This window comes from Dermacentor albipictus, chromosome 4, assembly GCF_038994185.2.
Source record: "Dermacentor albipictus isolate Rhodes 1998 colony chromosome 4, USDA_Dalb.pri_finalv2, whole genome shotgun sequence".
NCBI lineage: Eukaryota > Metazoa > Arthropoda > Arachnida > Ixodida > Ixodidae > Dermacentor > Dermacentor albipictus.
In genome coordinates this window covers 62,161,030-62,178,103 of record NC_091824.1, presented here as the reverse complement: position 1 = coordinate 62,178,103, position 17,074 = coordinate 62,161,030, and the positions used below count along the sequence as shown (strand labels likewise).

The following is a 17,074-nucleotide window of genomic DNA, read 5'->3' as shown; positions in this document are numbered from 1 at the left end:
CGCTCCAGAGATTGAAATCTTAATGCATTTCCGGGAACTCCAGCACAAATACTCCTGCACGGAGTTCTACACAGACGCATCGAAGTCACACGACGGGGTGTCCTATGCAGCCGTCCGTCTATCCTTCTCGGAATCCGACGTAATGCATCCGGAAACTAGTATCTTTACGGCTGAGGCCTACGCACTGCTGTCGGCCGTAAAGCATATAAATAAATCACAACTCCAGAAATCAGTTATATATACGGACTCCCTCAGTGTTGTGAAGGCCTTGATGTCATTTTCTAAGCACAAAAACCCAGTCATCAACGAACTCTATTCTGTCCTATGTAAAACGTATATATGTAACCAGCATGTCATCATATGCTGGGTGCCCGGTCATAGGGCCATTGAAGGCAATGTTCTGGCGGACCAGATGGCCACATCAGTTGCATCGTATTCTGTAAATCCTACCGCAGCAGTCCCTGTCACAGATCTGAGGCCCTACTTGCGCAGAAAACTGCGGAACTACTGGCAACGCTCGTGGGACATGGAAACAAACAATAAACTGCATGTAATCAAGCAACAATTAGGTTTCTGGCCTCCCGTAACAAAATCCCGCCGGACAGATGTCCTATTCTGCCGTCTAAGAATAGGACACACTTTCGGCACACATAACTTTTTACTCACGGGAAACGAGCCTCCAACCTGTGGTAGATGCGGGGAGAGGCTGACCGTGCTCCACGTCTTACTGGAGTGTCGGAAAGCCGAATCTGAACGAAAGAAACATTTTCCCGTAGCATACCGCCAGCACATCCCCCTTCATCCAGTAATGTTACTAGGCCCAGAACCTTTATTTGACACCAACGCAGTACTAAGCTTTCTGAAAGATGTTGTCTTGCATGTTTTTAGCCCCACATGTTCGTAGCGGGTCCTCTCTCCAGAGGATGCCGCTGCGATAATTATTCTGAATAGCACATGCCTCTAGGCCCTTATGGTTCAAGGGCTCTGGCGAGGCAGTAGTGCTGTAAGCAATTTAAAGTCTCGCATAATTTAAACATTGCATCATTCTTTTACGATGGATTTTAAAGTTCATAGTATTCGTCATCAGTCATCGCCATAATTTTATAGCACGTAGATTTTACGCACTTTACAGCGACTATTTTAGGCCACTTTACAGCCAAGTCACATCTTCCATAACACATCCTTAACACTACCACCAGTCATGGCGCTCTTTGGCCAAACCTGGCCCTTGCGCCACAAAACAACACACATCATCATCATCACCACTTACTCTCGTATCATCAAAAACGGAGGTGCGTCCGCAATCCAAACAATATAGTGCTAAAAAGCCATCCCTGCGGCTCCCCTCTTTGAAGATGCCAGAGTATATGGAACGCACGTGTATGACCAAAGAAGAATAATATTCGAAGCAGGAGCTATTGAAGCAGAAGGCGCTGTTAGTGAACCTGTTGCAGCTGCTTCACAAAAAGAACCATCGTTTTTTTGGAACACGTGGAGAATGGTGCGGCTACTTAGGTTTAACCATAATCCGCGTTTGGCTGCCCACTTGTTATCATGACTATGTTACTTCTACCTTTTCTTCGGGCACATGAAAACATGTGTGTGCTCACATATGTTTTTTTTTCTTATAAAACTGAACAAACAGTTGGAAGTCAGCGCTTGTCGTCGTCGCTTCTTGTCCTTGTTGTACGTTTGCGTGTTGCGCTTTGTAATGCAATGCATTGGTGATATATATTCGAAACATTTCCTTTTCTTCTTTAACTAATAACACCAATGACTTTAATTACAAGGAGATTTCGGCGTTATTTCAACATAGAATACATAGACGAAAATGTCTGCTGTTGTCCGGGCACTGAAAGCTATCCTAACTTATCTTTAAAATCTGTTATATAAAAAGATGCTACCGCTTTTAGGTGGTATACGGGCTACTCGCAGTCGCATGGTAAACAAAGGCCGTACTCAATTATTATATGGCAGACAAGTTTCCACTGTCGGACTGTGTGTAAGAAGAAACAAATATTTTCACTTTGCTGTCGCGACACGAATATGGAAAATACCATTCCGTTTTGCTCTGGGACATTGACTTATGGACTTTTCAGTTTCCAGTTGATCAAACGTACGCACAACTACTCCTACAAGTAATGGCTAGAAAAATTCTTACCAGCGAAATACGATTGGGAAGGTTTCGTTTGTAGTGTGGCTAACATCAGGATTATCAAAGTGTGTGTTATGTGTCCTGAGTATCATTTACAAGGTAGCATTAAAGTAGCTGACGTTCTTTTGTTATTTTTTTTTTTTGCACATGAGCTTCTGAGGCACACTGTGCCATGTAAGGTTGTGTTCATGCAACTAATGGGGCAATGAGAGGTTTTAAATTGCGTCCAATTTCGTCGAAATAACATGCTGATTCTAGAAGACTAAGAAAAAGTATCTACATCGTCTAATAAATGATCTTGAAAAAAAAAATGCCGACTGTAAAAGGACGATTGTTGCGCAGATGTCAAGAATTTCTTGTCTCCTTTTAGTTCACAGCGTGAGGTCAGGACGAGGACTACGACGAGCGGCAGTGAATAGTATTTGTCTGGAAATACGTCTCCTGCTTTCATAATAATCTGTGACCATGTTCATAAATTATGGAATGCATGGCATAGAACGTTTTTTTAGCTCTAAATCGCCTAGCTTTGCCTTAATCCACTGCTGCGCCGAATGCTCGTCACTTCGCCTATACGACTGTCGCTCAGGATGTAGGTGTGACACGCGCAAACATACTTGCTCGTGTAATGCTCGGATATTTACCCTAATCGCGGCTGTTTTCTTTTCACCCTCTGCGGACGCAGCTGGCACGATCGGGGCGGACGTCGGTCTATCTGCGTAACGTGAACCTACACAGTGCCGGTACATACCGGTGCGAGGTGTCTGCGGAGGCTCCTTCCTTCGACACTGTCGGCGGCCAGAAGGACATGGCCGTGCTAGGCAAGTTCCTGCAGTTTGTTGCAACTTTGGCCAATGCAGCTTCAGCGTCAGTTTTGTCGATTTCAATTGCGGTTCCAGGTGGTGTAACAAATGTACAGAAAGACGTCACAGAGTGAAGCACCATGCTGACCCTTACAACATAATTACAACAGCAACTGAACAAAGGGATTATGTACAGAGTTATTAACAGGAGTGTGAAAAAGTGAATCTAGAAACAAATACCTCAGGATCAGCGAAATGCGGAAGTGAACCAGAATGCAATATCAAATATCACTCGGGCAATATTATGGACAATATTACGCGCTATGCATGTGCAAGCTGTATAAGTAGGAAATGAAAGTAAATTTGCGTATTTATTCAAAGAAGCTAGGACACTGTTTCTAAGGCCGCGAGAGAGAGCTAATGCAGATTAGTGTTGCTGGGCCCGAACGCGCTACCGCGACGAAGTGGCGCTCGCCATAGGCTGTATGCACTCCGTGGAACAGACGCAAGCATGCAACCATATACAATAGCGCACGCTCCAGTGCCACGAATGGGAGGTGAGTAAGTACAAAAATGAATGCATCTCATCTAGCACCTGATGCGGAAATATATTCAATCAAACAAAACTGAGTGAGGTTATCTACTACCGAGACAAGCCTTCCAGAAAAATAAAAAGAAAGTGAAAAAGAAAAATCGGCAAAATTCAGAGATTCCTTCTCATATGCTACGGCACTAGTTGCTTGTCGAGGCTTTCCAAATACTTGCACGGATGCCATAACTCTCAGAGCGTGTGCGGCGTAAGATCCCGCCTAAATTATCACGTGCTTTAGCATTGCGATCTCGCTGTGGTAAGCGCGTGGAACTCCCACTCCCACATTGTCGCAGGAACCCGAGTTCAAATCCCAGATTGCGGGCAAAGTTTCGATAGCATTATCTATATGGCGAAGGTGCGGATGAAGGCGTGACCTGATGACTACAGCCGCAGGCGTAGCGTGCAGAAGTAACTGATATACACAGCAATCTCAGTTTTTGGCTCAGACCTGCTGTCGCAGTAAAATATACTCCCACTAAACCTGTGGGAGTATATTAAATTAACCTCTAAATATTTTCGTCCAAACAGTTTCATCGAAAGCTGGAGGAACGATACCACGTGTTCCGTGGGCTATAACAAGAGCGCCATCCTCAATCTGTTAGAACAAAGTGTTTCCTTCATATGCTCGTTAACGTTCAACGACGGAAAAAAGAGCGACTCGGGAGAGGTGATGTCATTTAGTTAAACTAGCACCATTCTATGCTGACAACCAGGGGGACGATCGTATGATGTGAAAAACATTTTCTAGCACAGCGCAGCTGCACCAAAGATTTGCCTGCTGTATGGTTTACAGCAGCCATAACGTTACGAGCCGCAGAAATACGCGGTCCGCCCAGCGACGCACAAGAAGGTAATTGAGCAATTGCTCTATGCTTACGTTCTGTATTAGGAACCTTGACGCGACATGCACAGTGGCCGTCTTATCGGTTTCGTAAAACGCAGGTGGTAAACACAATGCCGCCCACCTCTTGCGTTCGGTACGATGTACTACATTTGCTATGATGGTTGTGAATGATTGCGCTACACCGAAAGTTCCTTTTACGGAGTGTTAGCGTACTATTATTATGCATAGAACCTTTATTGCACGAACTGCTCGGTAACAATAACTTAGTCCACTTGCGCTTTCTTTCTTGCTTCTTTAAGGAAGATTAACTGTAAGTTTACTGCCATCCTCCTTTATTGCTCACATTATTCGGATTCTGAAACTGCATCAAACTCACTCAAATAAGAGCACCAACTAATGCTGTGGCATTGCGTTGACAAGAGAAGGGTACCACGAATAAACAGCAAGTAGAAGCTGTAAAAGCGATAATTTCTTCGTAAATTGTGCATCTGCGATGACAAAGAGCCTATCTTTGCAGTTACAGCAAATTCTGTAAGTGACAAAAGCAGCAAAAAAAAAAACGAAACACAGGTGTCGACACCACCGCCTCAACTTCCCGCACCATATGGCAGTGCCATCAAGGATTTCGTCAGCTGCTGCTCGAATGGAGAGTCAATTGTTTATCGGCAAAGAAAGTACATTACTCTCCGTAGGAACATTAGGCTCAAACTGAGAAGTTTTGAGCAACTCTGCACAAAAAACAACAGGAATAGAAGAAAGAAAAAAGACAATCTGTAACATCCTCACATAATAGCGCGCAGGCAAAAGAAAAGAAAGTTCAGCTTTCTGTTCTTCATGCTAATACCGAAACGTTTTCCTTCAAATCAGTAAGCGATTGCGTAGACAAAGAATACCCTGTTAAAGTCCAAGCTATAGTTCATTCTTGTTCATTGGCGAGCGGCCCGCAGTCTAACGCGCGCTGTCGCCGCTGCGTGCGCAGTACTTCCGACCGAGGGCCCGCGCATCACGGGGGGCCAGGCGCAGTACCGCATCGGCGACACCGTGAGCGTCAACTGCACCTCGGCCAAGTCGAAGCCCGCCGCCACGCTGCGCTGGTACGTGAACGACGTGGCCGTGGCCGGCGCCGACGGAACCACCGAGTACTCGACCACGCTGCACGCCGACGGCCTGGAGACGGCCTCGCTCGGCCTGCGCTTCGTGCTCACCGAGGACCACTTCCGGGGCGGCAACATGAAGCTCAAGTGCACCGCCACCATCTCCAGAGTCTACACGATGAGCAACGAGGAGCTCGTGTTCGGGTCTTCCTCGTCCTCCGGAGGCCGCCACCAGAAGTCCGGACTCCACATCAGCGAGAACACGAGCCGAGGCACGGACGTTTCCTGCGGCTTTTACTGTTTACGGCATTTGTCGCCTCCATACCATCTCTCTTTCTCCCTTCTATTTCTTGCCCTTCCCCCTTCCCCCCGCGTAGGGTAGGCAACCAGACCCTTGATTGGTTAACATTCCTGCCTTCAGCTGCGAGTCACAGGCTCGCAGTTTCTTTTTTTTTTCTCTAGTCTTTCGAAAGTGCAACGTTCGTTCATATTTGACAATCTAATATGTACCCGTTGGTCTTAAACTGATGTTTGTGATCTTTTCAAGTCCTGAGTAGCGGGCTCTGATGGACACCGTTCCAGACTAAATTTTAATACGAGGGTTTTGTCAACAAAGAGTTAAATTACTGTAGACGAGTGTTTTGCATTACGCCCGCGTAGAATCGCGGAAGTGGTAGTAGGGAATTCAACCCCAGACCTTTTGCTCGGTGGCACAGCCCCATAGGCATTCAGCCATTGCAACGCGTCTCTACACTCTTGTTACGCCTACACAATATGCACTGCTAATTCGACTTTGAAACACGCGCTGGAAAGTTTTAACTACTGGCTGGCAATGGTATTTCATAACGTGAAGTAGATGAATTTATTTCTCACAAGGTCAAAGTAACCACAATAGCTTTTTTTTTCTTTCAGAGTTTGGAGCTTTTCTCAAGAGCACTCCAATACCTTAATGTTCCGCTACATGTACTCTTGTAGCTTCCGTTTGAATGGATACATTCAAATGCATTAGCATTTGCGGTGCACTATAGGTGCCCGTAAAGAGACACTGAAGCAGCGCGCTGGGACGAGGAGAAAGACATGCAGAGCATGACTAGCGCTCGCTGTCAAATAAACTTGTTTGGAAAAAGCACCAGCCATTTATAGTCATGTTCATATGAGTTCGGTTTTCCGCATGGTTATAAATGGGTGATCTTTTTTCTATTTAAATTCTGCTGACAATCAGCGCTAGTCATGTTGTGAATGTTTTGGTCGTCCTCCCACCGCGTTTCTTCAATACACGTCCAAGTTTACCCAAATCGCGCAAATCAAGTTGTTTGGGACGCGCGTAGTAATGGTTTTCCGGTTGCTTTTGATAGTCGGGAGAGGTATGGTAGTCAAACAAGTAACAATGTCGTGTTGTGCGCTGATAGAAAAGCACACAAGACCACGTGATAACTAACGGTGAGCTGCGCCGTGTCCACCTTCACTAAAGAGAAAATACTTACGCTCAATGATCGAGCGTTTACGTTTATTTAGACAGTAAAAGAGGAAGGCAAATTGCACGCATGTCGTTTAGGCTTGTTGTTTCTTCTCTTTCCGTCTGTTATAGTTTATTTAGTGCGGCCATCATCTCTGAAGACCGGCTCTTTCTAGTCTGTCGCACATCCACTAGATGCGGCAACAAACTGCATGATGCTTTTATAAATACTGATTGGTATTGACGCGCGTTCCTATAGTTTCTCATTATTACAGCCACCGTATTGTTCCGCGTTCACACTTTCACGTTATAGATTTAACGCGTTGCGTTTTATAGAAAAGCCCTTAAGAATACTATACTTATTGATAAGCGTAAGTAGGAAAGCGTCCGCAGAAAGTGTGGACGGAGTCACCGTCGGGGGAACCCGCGAGAGAGGACTAATAATTAGACGCAAACGAAGTTGTGCAAGGATGCCATACGTGTTTCATGCATTACAGAAGAAAAATTAAAAAGGTGTGGGTGTGTTGGTGCCATTAGGAAACTTGGCATAAGAACTGGCACAGGAACGCGGCAGTTACCATGAATAAATGTGCCGAAGAAAGTCTGGCTTTAAGCCGAGAGGAGCAGTATGGATGTTTACTGCGAGTAAAATGAATAAGAATAGGAGAAGAAAAAACACTTATTGAATGAATGCCATGCAGAAAGGACACCGGTAATTGTGGAACTTTGAGGTAGATGCAAAATGCGAATACAAATTTACGAAATCTTTTCAATTTCACCACTCCGGAAATATCAATTGCAGACGAACAGCAGATTCCTGTGAAAGATCAAAACCGCAATCTCAAAGATGGTTTTTCAGAATATAGGAAAAACAAGTGGGCGCGGTTAATAAATGAGGCCTGGAAAATTCTCACTGTGCTGGTTGAGCCGACGAAATGCTTTAGAAGCAATTGAAAATAACAATGAAATAAACATCCATCGCTGCGGATTGGAGGAGCAAGAAATCCTGAAACGTTGTACAAGTTGAGCCCTTCCACCATAGTGGTTTTGTCGTGCTATGAAATCAAAGAACTTTGGTTATTGGTTCCACAGCCCCTGTTGCCTTAGGCAACGCATCCTCATTTGTGATCTTATGTTCACATGATTTCATACGAACTGGAGGTGCCGGCTGACTTAAGACAGTTATGAGGGTTGTATTCACTGCCCCGGAAACAAAGTACGCGGAAACAATGTGAACAGCATTACCGTAATTTATGGACAAGTGGGGCTAGGCCAAGGAGAGAGAGAGAAAGAGAGAGGATATACGGGAGGCAGGGATGTTAACCAGTCAAGGGACTGGTTGCCTGCCCTACACTGGGTTAGGCCAAGGTGACCCTCACTAAAACGAAAGGACGAAAGGCGGTCAGCGAAGCTGGACAATGAAATAACGTACAAGTTTAGACCATGATAAGCACATTGCAGCGTGGGAGAAGAGTGAATGACAAATGGCTGACGTTTGCGTGGACGTTATGGAGTGTTCAGCTTGTTGGTACTTGATATTGCTTATGTGCTAGATGGCGAGCATTGAGCCAGTAAAGAATGAACACCCTCTTTCAAATGAGAGACACATCCATCTTCAATAACATCGATGAAACTCTCCACGCAGCACTGATCTTCACGATCAGCGCTACACTGAACAGTGCAATGCTAACCGGGTGCGAGGTACGACTAGCAATCACACTTCACTTGTATACCATAGGTCGACAATGGTACGTTCAGATGGTCTGTTGGCAACAAGACGGAAAACGAAACAAAAATTTCACACGCCAACGAAACACTAATCATGAATGGCGAGAAGGCTTTATGAAGCTTGCTTATATCAAAACATCCTCCTGTTTAGGCATAAAGTATTACCGTATGTGCTATGAGCATTGCCGAATTTTTATCGTAGCATCCGTAAAACAAAGCGTCCGCGCTGAACAATTCCGCTTTTTTTCGCCGTTTTCACACTTAAGCTATGCCATGCTTTCGGTAAGATCACACATCTGTTGGACGCCATGGAGAACTTGTATTGTGCATGAAGCGGTTCATTATTCTCTTTAAAAACGGAAACTATATTGACGACGTGTTTCTGAGAGAACAGAAGGAGCACAGAAAAACGAGCCTGAGAATAAATATGCGCCAGTATAGAAGATATCAGAGAGTACAATGGCAGCAGCAACAACAAAAAAGGCAGGGGATTACACTTCAGTTCCAGATTATTTACGTTAAAATCAAATTTAAGCTTAAATGACAAGCGCCTTGCTTTAGGTTCTTAAGACTTCATACTTGAAAAACAGCGCTGCAGAAGTTAAGACTTCTACACAAAACGTGAGCATGAGCGCAGACGATGAAACGCTGTCGAATTTACATTTATTAAGGCTTGCGTTTTAATTTCAACTAGCCCCAAGGCAAGCCTAAAGCAAAATACTTCTGTCAACTCATTTTTAAATGCTATAATCTTACTTTGTATTGTGGTTAATGCATTAGCGACATCTTGAGTACAGGGCTAGAAAAATGTGACGCGATGACTGACAGGAAGCTTTCTAAGGAAGAACACGCGCACAACGTTTTCAGAACTTTGTGCGCTGTGTACGTAAAGAGTCACGATTATTAATTCGCCTCAGCCGTGTGTCTAGCAAGGTGTCTTCGTGTTCTTTTTTTTAGGTGTGACGTAGCCACCGATAATGCAGGATTTCGTCAAACCATCTACATCTTAGTAAACGTTACAGATTACTGGCCTTGTCTACTTCATTCAGTTGTGTCAGTGACAGTGGTCTCAGTGAGTAGTGTGTTCCAATGTGTTTTTAGCGTATGTTGTATATAATGTGACGTGCACTCTGCATATCTTTAGTACTTCATCCTAACCATCTCAAATACCTTAATAGGCACGCCACCAGGCAGACCTATCCTGTATTCCCCAACGAGTACTCTATCATTCATTCGTTTGTACTTTACAGTGCGGGACGCCTCAACCACTCTGTCAGCGCCGGCAGCCGTGCTGCTACTGTTGGTCGCATTCGCCGTACAACTGCTCCCGGTCCCAGTGGTGCAGGTTGCTACGGTGTCGACAAGGACGCATTTGTGATACCGCTTACCTGTGGCTCTCTAGTGTCCTGCGTGGTGCGACCACGAAAAAAAGAAAGAAAAAACAAACTCTCACGCCTCGGACATGCGACATGGACTCAACGCAAGGCCTAGACAGACCGCGCTAGTACGCGCGCCAACTGCTTTGCTCGTTGCTCCACGACGAAGCTCCGCAGTGTACTTGAATTAGAAAGCGAAGGATTGAAGAGTCACCTCAAAGACAATCTCCACTTCACCATCAGATGCACCGGCTGCTTCGGCGTCCTGCGCCCTGCACCTTCTTACAAGTCCCTCGCGACTTCACCGCACAAGCCGCTTCCCACAATTTTTTTTCCCGAGGAGGCTCTGTTTCGAGACCGCGAGCTTAGAACTACGGGCTGCCACGTCAGAAGGGTTCCAACTTTCTAAAGGCATCCGGCAGACAGGGTTCAACTCGGAAAAAGAAAACCACACAAGTGACGCAGTGGTGGTCGTATGTTGTAAGAAAGAGAAGTAACTCAGCCGCACCGCAGCGACCCTTCTGGAGCTCGGGTACGTACGCGTGGTCTATACGCGAGGTTGCTGTGCCTATTCCGGTTGAAGGGAGCCTGTCTTTCATCGCACTCATGACTTGGCTTCAGTAGACGACATGGTGAAACATGAACTGTTGTCGGTTGGCTGCCTCTATGCGCAAAGAACACATTTCACAAGTGAGTTGCGCTTGTGGGCTAAACTCGTGTTATGGTGGCTATGTAGAGAAGCGTGTCTGTTGAAGGAGGGAGAATAGGGGGTGGCTGCTTGGAGAAACGAACGAATGTGTGGAGAGAATCTTCAGCGGTTCGGAGCAGTGTTAGCGACAGCAGCGGTGCAGCTGTGTTGGGGAATGAAATCACCTTGAACAAGTGCGATCATTGCGAGCCTCGAGATTGCACTGACAATGTCTCGGTCCCGAGTTGCGGTGGTTTGGAAGTTGCTGTTGATCATAAAAGGCGATACGGAACAGTTGTTGGACACATTTTTTTTCAGTTTTTGCTTGTGCGTTGTACTTGCGCTCTTCAGCTGGAAAGTTTTTGAAGGTGAATCAAAATGAACTAGTTTGACTTTCTGTTCATTTAATCATAATTTTCCGGGCACCGTCTGATGCTAACGTTTCAGGCAATAAAATGTGGTGGTTCGGTATTAGTAACATGTACAGCTTTAAAATATTTGGGAAAAATTGTTAGGCGTATGTTTAGTAAATTAGAAAAACAAGGTTACATTAATAAAATAGAGATAAAAAATTTCGCGCACTCTCCCTCTCTCAAACACCTTTCAGGATACATTCCTTATGCCTCAATGATGCGCATTTTGTATGGCACTAGACATTCAGTAGACATGCTGTTAACCCTGCGCTTCTGTTGTCCTGTTTGTTTTCTTCACGGGAATCGCCTACAGTGTCCTTGTTCCATTCTCGCTTTTCCTCTATGACCAATTTTTAGCCACTCCAGGAAAATTGGCGTACGAGAAGACGCCTTCAAAGTACGATAAACGTAAAGTATGCTTCGGATAGTATACCCGATTCATAACCACCTTGAGAGGAACTTTAGACCCTTTTGTTGACACATATCCACAACGTCGTCTATTTAAAGCACTTATTTGAAACTTCCCACTTAGTCATCATATTAGAGCGTAGAGCTGTGATGTTCACGAAATCATACCGGCTAACGACGCTTTACCTCCCCGTCGCTTCAATAACGTATAAAAGTGGCTCTGATTTCAAGTTTGCTTCACCTGTGGTTATTTAACGTTTCCTCAGCTACTCGTTAGTGCTTCTTCTCCTCCATTTATTCCTGCTGAAACGAAAAATTGTCCGACCACCAGACCGCAGCACGAAGTACAAAGGAAGCTCGTAGCTTTGTAGCTTCGACAGGTGGATGACAGATTCTCTGTCATGGACTTACCGCCACCTTGCGGGATTCGGCTACTGTTATTCGCCGCTTGTTCGGACTTGCCACGAATACGAATCGCCACCAATATACATGTTCTTGTTTCTAGATCCCTAGTTTCGTGGAGCTTAGTGGACGCTTTATAATCTACGGCAAGTATATTTCCAGTTCCGGAGCGGTCATTTACTCGAGCTCAATGCAGAGTTTTGCAATAGCTTTGTGACGCTGTGAGAAGGATCTCAATATTATCTACCACCGCTAAACCAAGGGTGATACTTTCTAGCGTGTAATATGACAAGATCGTAAACAATCAAGCACTACATTTGAAACAAACCACGCGCCTTTATTTGTGACTGCGGCCGGTAATTGCTAGATGCTTTCGTTCCCTGAAGACGCTCTTTAATATCACACAGTGGAACCCACCTGACGATGCAGCCTGTGCAAATGCGGCAAGCAAAAGCAGTACCGTTAGGTGCGTACTTTAAGCACACCTCTAATGTTTTACGAAACAATACCGGAGTTTAAGATCTATATTTTCTTGGTTAAACGGATCACTTACTTCTTGCGCCACGGGGACAGCTGCTCTTATAAATATTGTAAATAAAAGAGAAAGCGTACACCTTTATGCTCACGCACGGTACATAGGGTATGTATGACAGGAAGACACGTGACGCCTTCCGACGCTCACCCAATGACATGCGAGCACATCACGCATGCGCGGAGTGTGTGAATAAAGAGAGTTGTTCTTCGCACTAGTGGCCGCCTGACACTTGATCCCGCAGCATCTTGCTGGTGTCGACGTAAAGCGCGGCACCAAATCTTTGGGCAATAAAATGATCGGGTGCGGGAAATGTGTGGCTGTCGTGTGTTTTCCTCCGGGTCGTCTTCAACAGCTCCACTTAAGACAGGGACAAGCAAAAGAACACCGTGCGCGTATTTGAGCGGCACTGTTGAAAACGCATCGTCACCAATTTGCAATCCGAATGAGTTTCTTCTGGGCTCTGGAGTACCGCCTGCGGTTACTGCGATGTGAATTTTTTTATAGTGAATTTGAGCCTCGTGAGCTTGAACAGTCGTGGTTTTATCTGATCTATGGGGAGACATATCGGAAGAGCAAATAGAGTTCAGCATTGCCTTTAGCAGGAAAATATTATAATAATAGACAATTCTCATGGACATCACTACGAGGTAAGTAATGTTTACAAAGGGTCATAAATATAAGGGTAGCTTAGGCTTAAGATATTTATATGGTATTTTCATCGACGAGACGAGCAGTGATATCTTTGCACATCGATCCCAGTACTTTGCTTGTAATGCGAAAACGACATTTTTGCGAGTATGTATTGGTACTGGAGAGACTTCTTGCTCCTACAGACGTACGTTTTTTATTTTGTGGATGCAAAGTAAAAAAAAATGGCTGTGGCTTAGGTAAGGTTAAGCCCAGGATGCGAAGCATACTAGCCTTTATTTTAGTTGTTGAACCACTGTTTAGCCTGGTGAACTGCTGTTGCTTGGCTATATTTGGTTCGGCTAGACGAAGAAACAACTCATGCATTACTTCTTCGCCTTCAAGAGTGGAACGCGACAGCGTTCCCGTCGACCCGCCAAGGGGTGTAAGACAATGGGCTACAGGGCAGCGACTACGCGCCCCGCATTGGACGCGGTGAGCGTCGAGCAAAGCAGCGTTCGGCGCGGCAACGAAATGTGCGCCTGAGCAAGAGACGCACGCCTTAGAAACAGCGCGTTTCTAAGGCAACACCGCATTCACTAGAGGCGCTTTTGTACCGCTTTGAAGCGTTGTACTCGTGGCTCAGTGGTAGCGTCTCCGTCCCACACTCCGGAGACCCTGGTTCGATTCCCACCCAGCCCGTCTTGCAAGAGTTGAGCCAAAGCCACTTCTCCTCTGTCGTGACGTCACGGTGTCACGTGATTTCATGGTCACCGCCGCGCCTGAGGAGCTGGGTTGAGCCCTCGTTCTCCTCTGTCGTGACGTCACGGTGTCACGTGATTTCATGGTCACCGCCGCGCCTGAGGAGCTGGGTTGAGCCCTCGTAATATGCTTCGCATAAAAACTGCAGTCTCTTTCGCAATGCAGCACAAGCATAGCTGAAGCTGTAGGTAGTCTACTGCAGCATACCACTGAAAATTAAATTAGGTTGAGTATTCGCGAATTTAGCAAACAATACGTCAGCATGTTATTCGTAAGGGCTGGGAATGAATGCAGCGATGGCCCAAGAGCACATGGGTGTTCTACGACACACCGAAGTGGCCCTCCTCTAAGGAAAAGGACGCTTGAGGAACAAGGTAAGTGTGGTCCGTTGCAATTTCAGCCTGCTAATCTTTATTTAATAATATGTTGAAGTCATGTATTCTCCTCACTGCGTAATTATCGCGCCCGTGCACCGATGACGTGCACTCATCTGTAGTTTTACGCGCAATCTTATGCACAGTTTTTCTTTCATCCAAAGCACGTGTGCAGCGCGACACTGTTACACATGTTCCTCTGCTAGGAAATATTGAATTAACTTTCAGCACGTTTGTTGATCGCATCGTTCATATTGGATCGTTATTTCGGTACGTTTAAGTGGGAGAGTATACAAGTTGGCCCAGCAGTATGTTGCTCTCAGAATCTGGGTACGGCACTGAGTTTTTTTTTTTTTTCAGCATCCACATTGCGGTAGTCATCGTCAACGCTACGTGTGTCGCCCTGCTCACAGGCACGTGTGTACGTGCATGCGTCTGTGTGAGTGTGTGTGTGCGTGCGTGCTTGTGTGCGTGCTTGTGTGAATGTGTGCGTGCGTGCGTGCGTGCGTGCGTGCGTGCGGGAATGAGGAGAGTGAAGTTGGAAAGCTGCGCGTTTCGGGCTTGGCGCGTTCGGAGGTGCCGGCGAGAGGCCTCACTAGGGACAAGAGCAGAAAATATCCATGGTGCCCTGCAGTAAATGGCCATTTCACTAGTAAGATATTTATTGCAATCTCTGAAGCTTAACCTAACGATGAAATTAAGAGACTCTCCCTTCCGGAATTTTAAGTTCAGAGCAAAATCTAAGTGTCAATAGTTTGTACACATCGAAATGTTGACGCACATAAGACGAAAAATTGTGTTGGTGAAGAGTGTTGCCCAGGACTAACTTAGCCACAAGTAACAACTGAGCCCTACGTCTCTTTAAAGGAAAAGTAACACAATGGAGGCTATAACATCGCTTCGAAAACTCATTGACCAGCCTCTCAAACTCTCAAGGCGCGCCTCCTGCACGAAAACAAGCGGGTATTTCTACTGTTGTCCAACCCAGCAATCTCAGTTGACTCCGTGAATGATTGGCTTATTTTCTAGTTTTGGTGGCATCAGAGGGGGTAGCTCTGCAGAGACGCCTCACTTAAAAGCTCAGCCATGATTTCTTTACGCGATATGAGTTCCACGGAGAAGCAGTTTTACTGGTTCATGACATCACATTTCGATATGTTCGAGCGCCAAACCAGATTTGGCGCCTGGCTCCTTCTCCTTTCAAGCCCCCTCTCGCCTAGCGCTATCCCCATCCATTTTTTGGAGACGCAGCCAAGAGTAGAAAGGAGGGAGAAAATGAAGGCGGGCGCCTACGTAACAGCCGACGTCAACACTGCTGACTGGCGACACCCCGTGGAAGAAATACGCAACTGCTGCGCGGGCGATACAGCGCTGGAGGTCACGTGCCTTTCTGACCAAAGTGGCGGCGGAGCAGCTAGAGCAAATGGCAGGCGACGTCATAGCAACCGCGGAAGCAAAGTCGCCTTCTCCACGCTCCGGTATCGTCGGGGTTCTTGCCGCGCGCGAGTTCTCGTTTCGTGCTCCGTTCCCCCGACGTTCGTGCCTTCTGGAAGGCGAAGAGCGCCGAACGCCGCAACCTCGTCCGCAGCATTGGCAGGAAGGAAGGAGCGACTGATTGCTTCGTATCAACTTTGGTCGTCCCTTCATTGCGGGCGTGTATGGAGACGGCGAGCGAAGTCCTGACAACTGCTGCTCTACGACCAACTCAAATGTGCCTGACCCGCGCACAGAGCCTTCCGCGGTGGGGGTGTGAGTGCGCCGGTCCTTTGAAAACATAGGCCGAAGTTGGGAGCGCGAGGTGGTAGTGAGCAAGTGTGTGCATACACAGTCGTGTACGGCGGTGCGCTGACTGGGTGCTGTATAGCATGACGCAACAAGAAAGTGGAGTGGGTGGACGACAAGGGGTGACTCCGTGGCCTCGTAGAGAAGTGACGCGATTGCAAGAATGATGAAGGCGAGTGTGTACGTGACCCGCGAGGTTTACAGCGACCTTACTTCGAAATATGGGACGTAATGCCTTTCTGCTTGTCTTATTGCTCCATAAAGTTTCAGAAAGTGCAAGGTAACTCGGCATGATTCGTAGGTGGCTGACTACTGCAGAATTCTCAGGCTGTGATGCGAGGACACTTGTGAAGGACCTGCGTTATTGGAATGGATTACATGCTCCGAATAGTTGTGTGTGTATTAAATTATTATGAGTAAAGATTCCCACTTTTACGGATTTACTCCCTCGTGCGTTGTAAGTATTCAGACGGTGCGTAAAATTCGAGGCCTTGCTGACAGTATTCACGCATTCTATTCTTTGATCAAATTTAGTTCTTGTAGCCTGGTGAAGTGGTATGAAGGTACATTTAGGTTTGCATATAGGCTGCTGTCATGATTGTAGCTACCTACGTGGTTGTATTTGCGTGTAAAGGGATCGGTTGCAAACTACCTTAGGAGTAATAGAGCCGGAAAAGAAAAAAAAACAAGAGAAGGAAGAAAATACGTTAGGGTTATACCTTGTGTCCCAGCTGACGTTTGGTACGCTGTTCAACGAAAAGAAAGATTAGAGGTATAATTATAATATCTACGGAGTTCGGTTGTCACAGGTCTGACTATCGAATAGCGTGGGTCTTGAGATCGTATCTTCTTCAGCGTTTTTTGTTAATATTTTTTTTCGTTGAACAGCTTGATTAACATCAGCTGGGACACCTTACGTACAGGGTGTTCTACGTACCTTGAACCAATGATTTAGTAAAAGTTGTTAGTCGCAGCTGAATGAAACCAACAGCATATGGTTAGCCGTCATGTGACACTCCTTTAAGTTGTTTTTATATT

At 46.0% G+C, this 17,074-nt stretch overlaps 1 protein-coding gene and 1 long non-coding RNA gene across 5 annotated transcripts in view; one reads left to right on the top strand and one right to left on the bottom strand.

Moving 5' to 3' along the window:
- Positions 1–12,725, top strand: part of LOC135896415 (uncharacterized) — a 203,325-nt gene extending 190,600 nt beyond the window's left edge. For all 4 annotated transcript variants that reach the window (XM_065424789.2, XM_065424788.2, XM_070537029.1 and 1 more), the window contains 3 exons: positions 2,838–2,973; positions 5,371–5,757; positions 9,920–12,725. In XM_065424789.2, coding sequence (XP_065280861.1) covers positions 2,838–2,973; positions 5,371–5,757; positions 9,920–10,047 — 651 coding nt within the window. In that variant the 3' untranslated portion in view covers positions 10,048–12,725. The remainder of the gene's footprint in view (positions 1–2,837; positions 2,974–5,370; positions 5,758–9,919) is intronic.
- Positions 1–17,074, bottom strand: part of LOC135896416 (uncharacterized) — a 110,763-nt gene that overhangs the window by 29,576 nt on the left and 64,113 nt on the right. The gene's annotated exons all lie outside the window — the stretch shown is intronic.